Source organism: Manihot esculenta, chromosome 18, assembly GCF_001659605.2.
Source record: "Manihot esculenta cultivar AM560-2 chromosome 18, M.esculenta_v8, whole genome shotgun sequence".
In the NCBI taxonomy this organism is placed as follows: Eukaryota; Viridiplantae; Streptophyta; class Magnoliopsida; order Malpighiales; family Euphorbiaceae; genus Manihot; species Manihot esculenta.
The window spans coordinates 22,663,523-22,677,753 of record NC_035178.2 but is presented as its reverse complement, the minus strand read 5'-3'; the positions used below and the strand labels follow the sequence as shown (position 1 = coordinate 22,677,753).

The 14,231-nt window shown below is 35.2% G+C and overlaps 1 protein-coding gene across 1 annotated transcript; it reads left to right on the top strand.

Moving 5' to 3' along the window:
* Nucleotides 1-11,997: 11,997 nt before the first annotated feature.
* Nucleotides 11,998-13,881, top strand: LOC110605863 (probable protein phosphatase 2C 25). The gene is made up of 4 exons (XM_021744530.2): nucleotides 11,998-12,590; nucleotides 12,741-13,079; nucleotides 13,195-13,374; nucleotides 13,506-13,881. The coding sequence occupies exons 1-4, from the start codon at nucleotides 12,114-12,116 to the stop codon at nucleotides 13,665-13,667; spliced, it is 1,158 nt and encodes a 385-aa protein (XP_021600222.1). The 5' UTR covers nucleotides 11,998-12,113; the 3' UTR covers nucleotides 13,668-13,881.
* Nucleotides 13,882-14,231: the final 350 nt, after the last annotated feature.

Sequence of the window (14,231 nt, the reverse complement as noted above, 5' to 3'; positions counted from 1 at the left end):
CCCTATGGCAGTGGATGATAAAGTAAAAGTAGTTTTCACTCTGGGTGAACCACCCCTATCCCGCACTTACTATGCAGTGCTCCTCGTGGTAAAACTGCCCCTGAATTATAATACTATTTTGGAAAGGCCATTCTCAATAGAATTAGGAGTGGGCGTAGTGCAAGGAAGATAGGAGGAAGCCCGAGTTGTATATCTGGCTACAATAGAAGAGCCAAGCGCCTAGCCAGAAAAAATAAACCCAGAAGTTATGGAGGTCTAGGATGAGAAGAAGGAGGCAAGTAATAATGATCTTAGGACAAATTTACTATAAAATTGAGTTTAAGATATATGTTTAGAAATCTAGGGAATCCTTTGCTACTATGTGTCAAATTGAACATCCATGTTTAAGAATCCACACTTGTATGCACCTCTCCCATTATGCCTGATGTCGACGCTGACGGTTCCAACCGCTTTTGCAAAACTACCGATGCCGACTTGTAGCTCTCTTTGCGTTGCATGTCCCTCTCCAGCGACACTCCACGCACGACACTCGACTCCTCTCCTCTCACCTCCACTCGTGCTGCTCGTTGTTGCCGCCACCACTTGGTCTCTTTATTTTCAGCGCTCCTTTCTCCCTTTTGAATTTAATCAAAAGAGTTAAGGTTAGTTTTTATATTTGTATTAAATTGAAGTTTTAAATATTTTTATGGATGATTTGTAAAAAAATATTGTTTTATTAATATTCATGTTTATTATTATTGAATTTTTTGCTATATTAATGTTGTCATTTTCATGCTATATAAAATTACTTTTGGGTTATCAAGTGAATTATCTAAGCTTACTAATTTCCATGTTCCATGCATATTTGGTGAGATATGAAAATTAAAGCATCCAAAGAATGGGAGGAGAAAAGAAGTACATCTCAAGATCTTACAATTAAGGGGGAGAAAATAATTAAATTACATCTCCAAAAATAATTAAAATAATAATTAAAAATCTAATTCCTATTATAAGGCCTTTTGGCCCATAACTCTTGCAAATGGCCTTCAAATAAGTTATTTGGTCCTCCAAAAGAAAATTGGCTCTACCATGGCCTTCTAGGGTTAGTCTAATGATCCACCAAAGCAAAAACTCTGCCGGGGAAGGGGGTCAACCATGTATGCAATTTAAATTCAAAAGGGAGAAAGGGGCGCAGGAAATAAAGGGACCAAGCAGTGACGGTGACAACGAGTGGCGTGAGCGGAGGTGAGAGGAGAGGAGTCGACTTTCGAGCGTGGAGTGTCGCTAGAGAGGGACGTGCAACGCAAAGAGAACTGCAAGTCGACATCGGTAGTTTTGCAAAAGCGATCGAAACCGTCAGCATCGGCATCAAGCGGCATGGGAGAGGTGCATACAAGTGTGGATTCTTAAACATGGATGTTCAATTTGACTTATAGTAGCAAAGGATTCACTAAGTTTCTAAACATATATCTTAAGCTCAATTTTAAAGTAAATTTATTCTAAGATCATTATTACTTAGTCATTTCCACGCCATATAAAATTATTTTTTGGGTTAACAAGTGAATTATCTAAGCTTACTAATTCCCAGTTCCCATGCATATTTAGTGAGGTATGAAAATTAAAACATCCAAAAAATGGGAGGAGAAAAGAAGTACATCTCAAGATCTTATAATTAAAGAAAGGAAGGGAGAGAAAATAATTAAATTACATCTCCAATAATAATTAAAATAATAATTAGAAATCTAATTCCTATTATAAGGCCTTTGGGCCCATAACTCTTGCATATGGCCTTCAAATAAGCTCTTGGGTCCTCCAAAAGAAAATTGGCTCCACCATGGCCTTCTAGGGTTAGTCTAATCATCCACCAAAGTGAAAACTCTGCCGGGGGAGGGAGTTGGCCATATATGCAAAAGAAGGCAAGAATGTATTTTCCTTCCTTCTTTATTGTTCACTTACCAAAATTAAATTACCATAATTGAAAGAAAGTAAAATAGGCAGCATTATAAATAAAATAAAATAAAATTCTAGCAATTAAAATCAGAAAATCAAATCTAACAATAAAAGGAAGAACATTCATGAACAAATAAGGAAATCAAAATCTCCCTCCAATTTAGGAAGGAGATTTCGGCCAACCTAAGGAATCCTAGCCTCTATCTAACTCATTTTCAAACATAAAAATACATGTTAATAATGCAAAACAAAGTTTTAAACATCAAATTATAAAATTAAATCAAAAGAATACAAAAGGAACAAAAATAGCCCTACCAAAATGACATGTTTGATCATGACAGATTTTGGTACAAAGAATTAAAAATATGAGAAAAATGACAAATCAATATAGAAAAATCTAAGTATTTGCAGAAATAAGCTTGAAATATATAAATAAACAACAAAACAAGAAAAACTCAAAATAATTAGCAAAACTCGAGATATGACCCTCAAAACAGAAAAATTAGCAGATTTTAAATACTTATTCTATATGTAATTGTAACGACCTCAAAATGGACCGTCACCGGCGCTAGGATTCAGGTCGGCTTAAGGCCGCCAGAACCCGTAGCAAGCCTGCTATACTCTCTGTGTACCTGTAAACCTCATACATGATCATACATTTTATGTGAAAATAAAACTCTTTTCTGAACCAAGGCTCAACCTGTGCATGCACTATCTCTGTACTCTGTACTCATGTACTCTGTACTCTGTATCTCTGACTAGAGCTTGCTCTAGATGGGTTAACTCATACCTGTTAAGCCTGGTTTTCACATACAGGAAAACATATATACATATACAGATCATGTACACAACATACATCACTAGGTCAAGCAACAACTATTACATCTCTTTAATATTACATGTCCACTCTACGCTATTACAGATTTCTTTACTCTTCCTGTACTCTGCTGGACTGTCCCTGTACACTGTACACTGAACCTGCAAAACTGGGGTTAAGGGAGTGGGATGAGCTCTATAGCCCAGTGAGTAGAACAGTAAAACATCTCAGTAAAATATGATCTCATGGAATGCACCATATCACAGACAAGCCACATCAAGAGTAAACCTGTCACCACATAGTCCCAGTAACTCTGTGCCAGGGCGTAGAATCGAGCACCTGGTCTTCCTGTCATATATATATATGTGTATATAACACCTCTGTACTTACCATTGCCAGGGCGTAGTCAAAGGCTCCTGGGCTTTGCTATACCTGTAACAGCCCGGCCCCGTACGACCGGCCCTGTTACCGCTCACAGCCCGTTACACCTCCTGGGGGCGGCCACTGTGAGCAGCTCTTAACATCCCTTCACCCTCACGGGTTCCGGGCAGGATTTGTCCCTCGGGGGAGCCAATACGGCCCGCCCTAGCCCGAGTGGATTTGGCCCAATTCCTTCCTCTGGGAATTAGGTCGCCTCCCCCACTGCTCGAACCCTTGACCTCCCACTTTAAGGGAATAGTCTGGTGAGAGTGAGTACCAATTCTTCTAGTGGAACAATTGGTACTCACTCTCACCAGACTATTCCCTTAAAGTGGGAGGTCAAGGGTTCGAGTAGTGGGGGAGGCGACTTATGGTGGAAAAGTGCCATAAGCCAAAACCCTTGGGCCAGGGTGGGCCGTAGTGGCTCCCCCGAGGGACAAATCCTGCCTCAAGAGCCCGTGAGGGTGAGAGGATGTTAAGAGCTGCTCACAGCGCTGGAGCCAGTCCGGGCTGTGAGTGGTAACAGTGCCGGTGGAAAAGGGCCGGGCTGTTACATAAAAAGGCGCCTTTTTATGTAACAGCCCGGCCCTTTTCGCACGGCACTGTTACCACTCACGGCCCAGGGCTATCCCTCGCCTGGCCTCTTGCCACCTCGGGCTTTCCACTGGCGTCGTGAGCAGCTCTTAACATCCCTTCACCCTCACGGGTTCCAGGCAGGATTTGTCCCTCGGGGGAGCCATTACGGCCCGCCCTAGCCCGAGTGGATTTGGCCCAATTCCTTCCTCTAGGAATTAGGTCGCCTCCCCCACTGCTCGAACCCTTGACCTCCCACTTTAAGGGAATAGTCTGGTGAGAGTGAGTACCAATTGTTCCAATGGCACAATTGGTACTCACTCTCACCAGACTATTCCCTTAAAGTGGGAGGTCAAGGGTTCGAGCAGTGGGGGAGGCGACCTAATTCCTAGAGGAAGGAATTGGGCCAAATCCACTCGGGCTAGGGCGGGCCGTAATGGCTCCCCCGAGGGACAAATCCTGCCTGGAACCCGTGAGGGTGAAGGGATGTTAAGAGCTGCTCACGACGCCAGTGGAAAGCCCGAGGTGGCAAGAGGCCAGGCGAGGGATAGCCCTGGGCCGTGAGTGGTAACAGTGCCGTGCGAAAAGGGCCGGGCTGTTACAATACCTGCCAGGGCGTAGTCAAAGGCTCCTGGACTTGCTATATGTGCCAGGGCGTAGTCAAAGGCTCCTGGACTTCCTGTCTGAGACTATTGGATCATTCAGCATTCACTCACATCACCAAATAACAGTGCAATGCAACATATTCGTGTATACTAATGCAATCAACCTATGGCATAAACATGATGCATGAGATATGCTAAAAGCAGCTTGTGGTTCAATTAAAAATCATCAGTCTTAAGTTTAGTCCCACTCACCTCTGGCTGTCTGGACTGACTGACTCTGCAGGTTCTGAACCTTTGGAGCAGTACTCACTGCTGCTCTCTCTGGTTCCTCTGGTCTGTATAAGCACATAAAGACTCAAATGAGGGACCAAACAAGCTTATGACCAACTCTATTAAACTCCCCAAGAATCCCCTTACACTCACTCTAATAGTCATGCAAAGCAAGCAAAAGAAAGCTAGACAGAACACTTTCGGCGGCAGGTTCGGCGGCCGAATGTCCTCTCCAGAGACGAAACTCAAGCACCTTCGGCGGCCGAATCTCTATGTTCGGCGGCCGAACCCTTTCGGGGGCAAGTTTCGGAGGCCACAAGGCACTCCAGAGACGAAAGTCTCTAACCTTCGGCGGCACCTTCGGCGGCCGAATCCCCCAAACAGAGCCGAACATGCACAAGCTCGCGGGGGCAAGCTATGGCAGCCTACGCCACCATGCAAGAGGTTCGGCGGCCGAATGAACCTTCGGCTGCCGAACCTGAGTTTATCCAGAACTCAGTTTCAACGGCAAACCATCTCCTTCTTTTCTTCAACGTCTCAAACCATGCAAACGTCACCTCCTCAACATACATATACTCATGTATATGATCACAGGGGTCCAAAACTAGCTAATAACCCCAAATAACAAAACAAACCTAACACATAAACATATATACATGCATAACTCATCAAAAACACTACTTCTCACTTAAACATGCATCTCTCTCCCTTAACTCCCATAAAACCTTCAGAAAACACACATAAACAGGGTTTTAGATCTTCCCTCACCTCTATAAACAGGAAGATGCACGTACTGAACAAGGGAAACGGATCAACTCTTCTTTACCCTCACAAACTCGTCAAAGCTCACTTTTTGCTTCAAACCCTTCAAAACTTGGTAAATGAGCAAACTCCTGCATGAGCTGCTCAAAACACTTGCAGATGAGTCATAGAAGACGTGGCTAATTCATGGCAAGAATCTGAGGCTAACATCTGTCAAAAGCCATGACTCAGCTGGCTGGCCTACTCATCGTCGGCTGCCCAATCACATGCAAGACCATGCAACGTTCGGGGGCCAAACTCACCTTCGGAAGCCGAACACCTTCGGCGGCCGAACTTACTTTCGGCGGCCGAACTTGGCTCAACTGCCTTAGGTCATTTCAACTCAAAACTCACTTCCCTTATCCTTAAAACATTTAAACACATCATAACACCTAGTAAAAACATAAATCCTACCCTTTTTAGAATTCCGACACCCCGGATTCCATCAAACAACAGGAATTCCGGTGCCGGACTCTAGCCGGGTATTACAGTAATATGATATTTATTTAGAGGACTGAAAGTAAAAAACTCAAAGAATAAAAATTTATTTCACTCCACAAAATTAATTTTAGGCTATGAATCACCTGATGTGGTGAACACAAGGTCAAGTTACATATTTCTAAAATCACACCACATGTTGGAAACATCAAGTGTGACCTGATTGCCTCTTTAAACTTTTAAAATTCATAGCTATAAAACTCATATTAAAGAAAATAATATATAAATATTGTAGGGAACTTCATAAATAATTCAATCAAAACATTTATTGGAGTCAAAATCGTTGCCTTTCAAGATGGAAAATACAATAGAATACATAGCTCTAGACCACTCATGCACAAAATTGTGTTGCTCTTAAATTTCATATCAAAATTATATGGGAAGTGACTAATACACCAATACAGGTCAAATAACATGTAAAAGGATGTTTTTATATTATGAGAGAATATCTTTAAGAGTCTTTAGCTTAGATTGAATAAAGAAAGTTAAAGAGAAAAGAAGAATGGTGGGAGGGGGGCCAACGATAAGGTTTACGGAAGAGGAAGGCTTCTCAAATTTTTTTGATGAATGAATTGAGAGAATTCATACTTGGGGGAGTAGGGCGCTGGTTGCCAAGACAGAATAAGAGGGTGAGAGCGCAAAGTTAGGATTTTGGATGAGTAAAAGATAAATAAGTAAAGAAAAACTAAAAATGGAAGCAAATCTCTCTATCCTTTACCCTTATGACCGATTTATTTGGATTTATTGGCCTTATTGGGATTGATTTTGATTCAATTATTCTTAATTTTTTTAGATCCACTATTAATTTTAAAAATTATAAAATTGACTCCATGTATTTTCTTTTTAGATGAATGGGCCAAAAACCATAGCCCATTCGGTTAACACTATTTATTTAAGCATAAATCTATCTTTTTTTTTAAAGTCCAAATAAACCTTAGACCTCGTAAAAGGCTTAGAAAAATGGATGAGGCTCATAGACCAAGCCTTTGGCTAAATGGTCTAAGCTTAAGGTCCAATTCTTCCTTTTCTTTAATTATTCTACAAATTTTTAATTTTTAATATTTTATTTATGTTCAATTTATCATTTTATATTATATTATATTTTTTTTATTTTTTTTATAACATAAGACATCTTCTAGACTCCCTAATTTACTTCAACGGGTTATGACTAAGTTATGATTCTCATCATTGAGCTATCACTGCTTTAGATGTGCATGTATACATGATACAAATTAAAAGTCTATAGTTTGCCCCCCATTTTGGCGAAGGCCGGAGATTTTCCAGAATTCATCAAAGTGTTCTTATGCAACATGAGGTTCGAGCTTGTCACCTTCTATGACCCGCTCGGTTTGAGTTTGTCATCTTTTATAACTTACTCAGTTTGCCTAAACTAAGTTAGGACTTGTAAAATGGTAAACTTGTTCTGAAACTCCAGGACTCACTTTTGTAAAGGTAAACATTTATCGTTAATGGCACTTTCACAAATTATTTGTGCATAAAAATTTACGAATGACCATTTTAGGGTTGGAAATATCAAATATGTCCTTAGTTGGCAAACTTATTTTGGAGCTTCGTAATCCACCTTTGTAAAGATAAATATTTATCATCATTTAGAATACTTTCATAAATGATTTACACGTAAAAACATGTCAGTGGAATTTTGGACTTGAAAAATATCAAATATGTTCCTAGTTGGCAAATTTATTTCGGAGATCCATGACTCAATTTTATAGAGGTAAATATTTATCATTATTTGGGATAATTTTACAAATGATTTACGCCTAAAAACTTGCAAGTGACCATTTTGGAGTAGGGAATTATCAATATTGTTCTTAGTTGACAAACTTATTGCGGAGCTCCATGACTCACTTTATAGAGATAAACATTTGTTGTCATTTCAGGCACTTTCACTAATGATTTGCGCGTAAAAACTTGCAAGTGACCATTTTGGGCTTGAAGAATATCAAATATGTTCTTAGTTGATAAATTTGTTCCGGAGCTTCGAGATCCACTTTTGTAAGGATAAATATTTATCGTCATTTGGGGCAGTTTCAAAAAATAAATTGCGTATAAAAACTTGCGAGTGACCATTTTGGGTTTGAAGAATATCAAATATATCTTTAGTTGGTAAATTTATTAACTCTGCGACCCACTTTAGAGGTAAACATTTATCGTCATTTTAGGCACTTTAATAAATGATTTGCGCGCAAGAATTTACGAGTGACCATTTTTGCCTTTGAGAATATCAAACATGTCTTTAGTTGAAAATCTTGTTCCGAAACTCTAGAACCCACTTTTGTTGGGTAAATATTGATGCGAAACTCCAAGAATATCATATGGTGAAACTCCAAATACACAAGTGATATAGAACAAGAAGAAGATGAGGATATCCAATCTATTAAACCACTAAATGACTAACACAAATGGATACACAAATAATTGGTTGATTAAGAAGTTAATGACATAAATTCACTAGTATGTAAATGCCTTAATAAAGATAAATTCTTGATGCAATAGAGATTCAAGCCAAACCTTGAAGAAGAGTATCAAACTCAACCATGTGTTTTTTTTTTTTTTTCATTCAGAAAATAATTGTCATTCACGTTTTTGGAGAGGGTAGTTATATTCTCTTAAGTTCTTTTAATCCAGACAATCATGTTAGGCCTTAAATTTGGGCCTTACACCGAAATAAACAAGTTTAAAATTAAATAATCTTAAAATAATCCAAAACTAAGTTATTTAAGCATGTCTAAAGCAAATAAAGCCCATCTTACCAAAACAAGACCAAATAATTAATTTAAAGCTTTTTAGATAAAGAACATCTTAATTAACTAAAAATAAGCCCATGTGTAAAAATACACTTAGTGGCTGCCTAAAAGTTTATTCTTCCAACTTGAAATAATTGATTAAATATGAGTTGATCCTTCTTGCGAATTTAGCTCAATTTAATTGGATGAAACTCTATTTACCTTCAATACATCTTGAACTTCCATTCCTTTTAACATTCTGCAATATATGTTTAAAGTGATTCCTTGAACATTTTAGTTCTCAATTTTATAATTTGTCCTTGAGGTAATGCTACATTTTCCAATAACTTCTCTTCTCTTACCATCCATGCGTGTGCTCACATTATGTCTAGTGGTAGTCTGGAAGTGCTTACTTTTCTTCTCTTACTATCCATGCTTGTACTCACATTATGTCTGGTAGTCTGGAAGTGCTGCATTTTTAGATTAATGGAGTTTTGGGAGACTTGGGTAGATAGGTTTGTTGTCGTATTGCATGAAAGGAGAAAAAAAAAAGGGATAATTATAAAAAAAAAATGCTTTGTACTTTAGCCTATTTTTAAGTAAGCTTCTATACTTTAATTTGTAATAAAAAGACTCATTTGTTTTATATTGTTAGTAAAGTGAGTCTTTTCCTAACATCGTTATATATTATTGGTAAATTATAATTTACTTCTTAATATTAAGTGAAAACTACATTTTAGTCCCTATATTTTTTAAATTTAGTCTTTCAGGTTTTGTTTGATTAATAAAATAATCTCATAAATTTAAACTTTATATTTTAATTAAAATTAATTTTAATATTTTTATCAATTGATCCCAAAATATTGTAATTATTAATAAATCCTTATATTTATAAATTAATCTCTTTATTTATTAAATTTTAATATTTTATATGTGAAAAATAATAAAATAAAAATTAAATAAAAAATCTATTATTTTCTTTTTTTTCTAATTAAAAAAATTAATAAGAGAAAAGTTAAATAGAAAAGAATTCATTGGACTTAAAATGCAGATGATTGTGTCACAATTATTGATTCAATTTTCATTTTGTTTATTGCCAAATATATAAGATATTAAATTTGATAAATATGAAAGATTAGTTTGTAAAAATATAAATATTTATTTATATACAATTATAATATTTAGAAACTAATTTATAAGAAAAATAGGGATAACTTATAATTAAAGAGATTATTTTATTATAAAATAAAAATTTATAACTAATTTAGAATATATGAACTAAATTATATTTTTTTAAAAAATTTAAGAATTAAAATATAATTTAACTTAATTATAAATTATTTTAATTAATTTTTAAATGTGACATCAATATTTATAAATAATATTAAAAAAATTTATTACGAAATGAAATTACGTAATATTTTTGTCACAAATTAAATTATAAAATTTTATTTAAAAAAATCATCAAATTACAATATAATTTTTTATAATTATTTAAAAAAATTAAGATAATTTTTATTAATTATTTTTAAAAAATTCTTGGTGAATTTCTGCCTGTGACTAAAGGTAGTTAAAATTAATAAGAAAATTTTGAGGGTGAGGATTTAATTGCACATTTTATTTTATTTTATTTTTTTACTTTTTGATCAAGGGGTTTAAATATAATCCTTACAAAAAAATCAATGGCCAAGATTTGAATAATCCTTACAAGATTTGAGGGTGAAAAAGTAAAAAGTGCAGAGAAAGTTAAAGGCTAAGATTTGAAAATTAAAGTTAAATTTAAAATACTAGTTTAATAAAAATTAAGATAGAATAAACCACAAAAAATTAGAATTAAAATGAAATAAAAATTAATATTTGACAAGTAAATTTAACTAAAAATTTGATTAGAATTTAAATTCTAAAATGACAACTTTTAAATTTTTTATATTTTTTCGAATAAAATATAATATCTACATACCGGAGCAGAGTCGGAAAATTATACTCGAGAAGGGCAATACATTAATAGAATTGCATGTTATTGATTTTTTTAATTGAAATAAAAATTAATATTTAACAATTAAATTTAACTAAAAATTTGATTAGAATCTAAATTTTAAAATGACAAAATTTGAAATAAATTAAAAATTTATATTTAAATTTTATAGGTAGTATTTATAATAAGAAAATATTCCTGATTTATATGACAATCTTAATAATTTTATGTACGAAAATAAATTATAAAATGTCTTGATTATTATGTTTTAAAATTAATTTCGTATATACAAGTATTTCAAATTTAAATTGTGATTAAAAATATATATTTATTAATTAATTTATCTAATTAAATAAATAATTTTATAGCACTCACAAATTTAATATAATAATAAATATTTCAGATTTTACTTCATCAATCCCTAATTCTCAATTCAAAAATTAAAAAAAAATATATCCCATAAAATTAAATTTTAAAAATTATTATTATATATAAATAAATGTCAATATTATAAAAACTCATTGAATAAATAATGGCAAATAAAAAAATCCAAATATTTTACATTATTTATATTATTAATTATATAATAAAATATATTATAAAGCTGATGATTAATATAAAATAAACTTTTTATTTTATATTTATATATATTTATTCAATGGAGGACCACTCAAATTTATTATTTAGATTATGTCTAATGAAAAAAATTAATCATTCATATAGACATAAGCAGAGAGAGAGAGAGAGAGAAAGAGAGTGAGGATGAAGCACTAACGGTTATCCAACACCAATAGCAACAAGACAGGTCGTGAATAACGGTAACTTCGCAGTAGCTGCATTGGGATCCACATTCACAAATCACAAATCTTATCAACGAAGCGAACCCACACAACTAAAAGAAAAATTGAGTCAAACAACACTCCTTTTACACACACTCGTTAGTATTCTCACATAAATAACGTGTTTGACCCTCTACTCTAACCTTCCCTTCCCTTTCCTTTCATAGTTCTATCACTCGAATTCGCTTACGCGTTTATGCCTGCCGCCCAACCATTTCTGCTTTCTAACACTTATCTTTCTACTTTTTACAGTTTAAAATCCAAAATGAAGAACAAGGCGTTTTTTGTTGTCTCTTTTATTTTATTTTATTATTATTATTTTTTTTGGCTACAAACAAAATCCTTCATTGCGGGGGAAGTCGTTGGTCATGCCGCTCCCGTAACAAATCATTTGACAATTTCTTGTTAATAAAACGGAACGTTCGACTGCTAAGGGTAAAATTGACATTCCAAAAAATCAGGATCCCTAATCAGTCATCATTCACACCCGTCAAAGCGTTTCATAAATGATTCCACACGTCACACACGGAACAAATATCTTGTTTCTTCTTCATCTTCTTTAAATACCTCTCTCCGTCTTTTCTCTTTCTAAAACACTACCCAATAATCAACTGATACGAAGCAATAACTTAGAAAACGATGTCGTGTTCCGTCGCGGTTTCCAATTCTCCCGTATTCTCGCCTTCCTCATCTCTCTTCTGCAACAATAAAACTCCTGCGTTAATTTCTCCGTCGCCGGCAGAAACACTAACCCTAACGCTTACCCATTTAAAAGCATCGCAGGCTCCATCATCCTCTTCTTCTCCATCATCTCCTTGCTCTCCTTTACGCCTTCGGCTTCAGAAGCCACCCTCTGCCCTCCCTTTTTCTACTTTCGCTTCCACTTCCACTTTGTCACAATCGGCATCGGGAACGGTGTTGAAGAGGAAAAGGCCGACGAGGCTTGATATTCCGGTTACGGCATTTGGGTTTCGAGATCCTATGACACCGGCGGTTGAGAAAGCGGAGATGGAGAGAGATGGGTCTGTATATTCCGTATGTTGTAAAAGAGGGAGGAGAGAGGCTATGGAGGATCGCTTCTCTGCTGTTCTTGATCTTCAAGGAGATACCAAGCAGGTATCATTTTTAGTTTTTGTTTTAATTTTAAGGTTTACTGATCAAATACTGAAAATTTTCAGTCTGGGCTTTGAAATAACACTATGATTTGTATAAGTTCTACTGATTATGTTTGTGCTTATCTTTAAATTATCTGTGTCTTATATGCAGGCTTTCTTTGGTATTTTTGATGGGCATGGAGGTCCCAAAGCTGCTGAGTATGCATCAAAACACTTAGATAAGAATATTGTACAAGAAATTGACAAGAGGGGTGAAGATGAAATTGATGATGCAGTAAAACATGGCTATTTGAACACGGATTCTCAGTTTCTAAAGGAGGATTTGCGAGGTGGCTCATGTTGTGCAACAGCTTTGTTCAGGAACGGAAATCTTGTTGTATCCAATGTTGGTGATTGTCGTGCTGTAGTGAGCACAAGAGGTGTTGCTGAGGCCCTAACATCTGATCAACGCCCTTCTAGGGAAGATGAGAAGAAAAGAATCGAGAATTTGGTGAGCAGCTAATTCACAATTATGCAAAATTTTTCCATTTTCATACAAAATTTCTTTATCAGTTATCAATCCCATATGAATTGCAATTAATGGTTCATGGTTTAACTTGTTTCAGGGTGGATATGTTGATTTGATCCACGGTGTTTGGAGAATACAGGGATCCTTGGCTGTATCCAGGAGCATTGGAGATGGGCATCTTAAGCAGTGGGTAATTGCTGAGCCTGAGACAAAAATTATAAAGATCAAGCATGAGCATGAGTTCTTGATACTAGCTTCTGATGGCTTATGGGACAAGGTATATTCTCTAAAACCTTGTAGTTGCGCTTTTTTTTTTTTTTTCTTTTTTTTTGCCTATGGAGTTATTAGCTTCGACGGGGAGTTTAACTGGAATATGTGTCTGAATGAATTTGTTTTTATTTGGATTAGGTTGGTAATCAGGAAGCAGTAGACATTGCTCGCCCATTTTGCACAGGAGTTGAAAGGCCAGAACCATTAGCTGCATGTAAAAAACTTGTGGATCTGTCAGCTTCTCGAGGTGCCACCGATGATATTAGTGTGATGCTGATCCAGATGAATTGCTACATCTAACTATGATGCTGATCCAGCTGTGACATTTGTTTATTCATTCTGATCTAGTGCTAGTTTTTTACTATTTTCTGGGGTTTTTTTCCCACAAGAGAAATAGACAGATTCATTCATTCATTTGTTCTTTTTAGATTTATAATTTTTTATATAACTACGAAAATAATGACTTGTAAATGACATTACATAAAAATGAAATTTCTAGAATTAGATTTGCTGACATTTTTTCTTTTAGAATTTGATTATTAAGCCCGTCACAGCTTGTTTCAATTATATGGCATTCCATGTTGTAATGAGTTTCCAGCTTTTTATATCAACCAGGGATTGCCCCTGCAAAAACAGGGGCTAATAATAATTTGAGGAAAATTTATCTTTTCATGTTTAAGTTATCCTAAATATTTCATCGTCTCTTTACTTTTAAAAATTAACCTTTTACCCTTAATATAAATATATTACTTTTTTTCATCATTGAATTATATTAAATTAACACTTGCATCCCTCATTAATATGAATGCTTTTTTGAAACTATTAATGTTTAAAAAATAATAATTTCATCTTACAATTAAATTA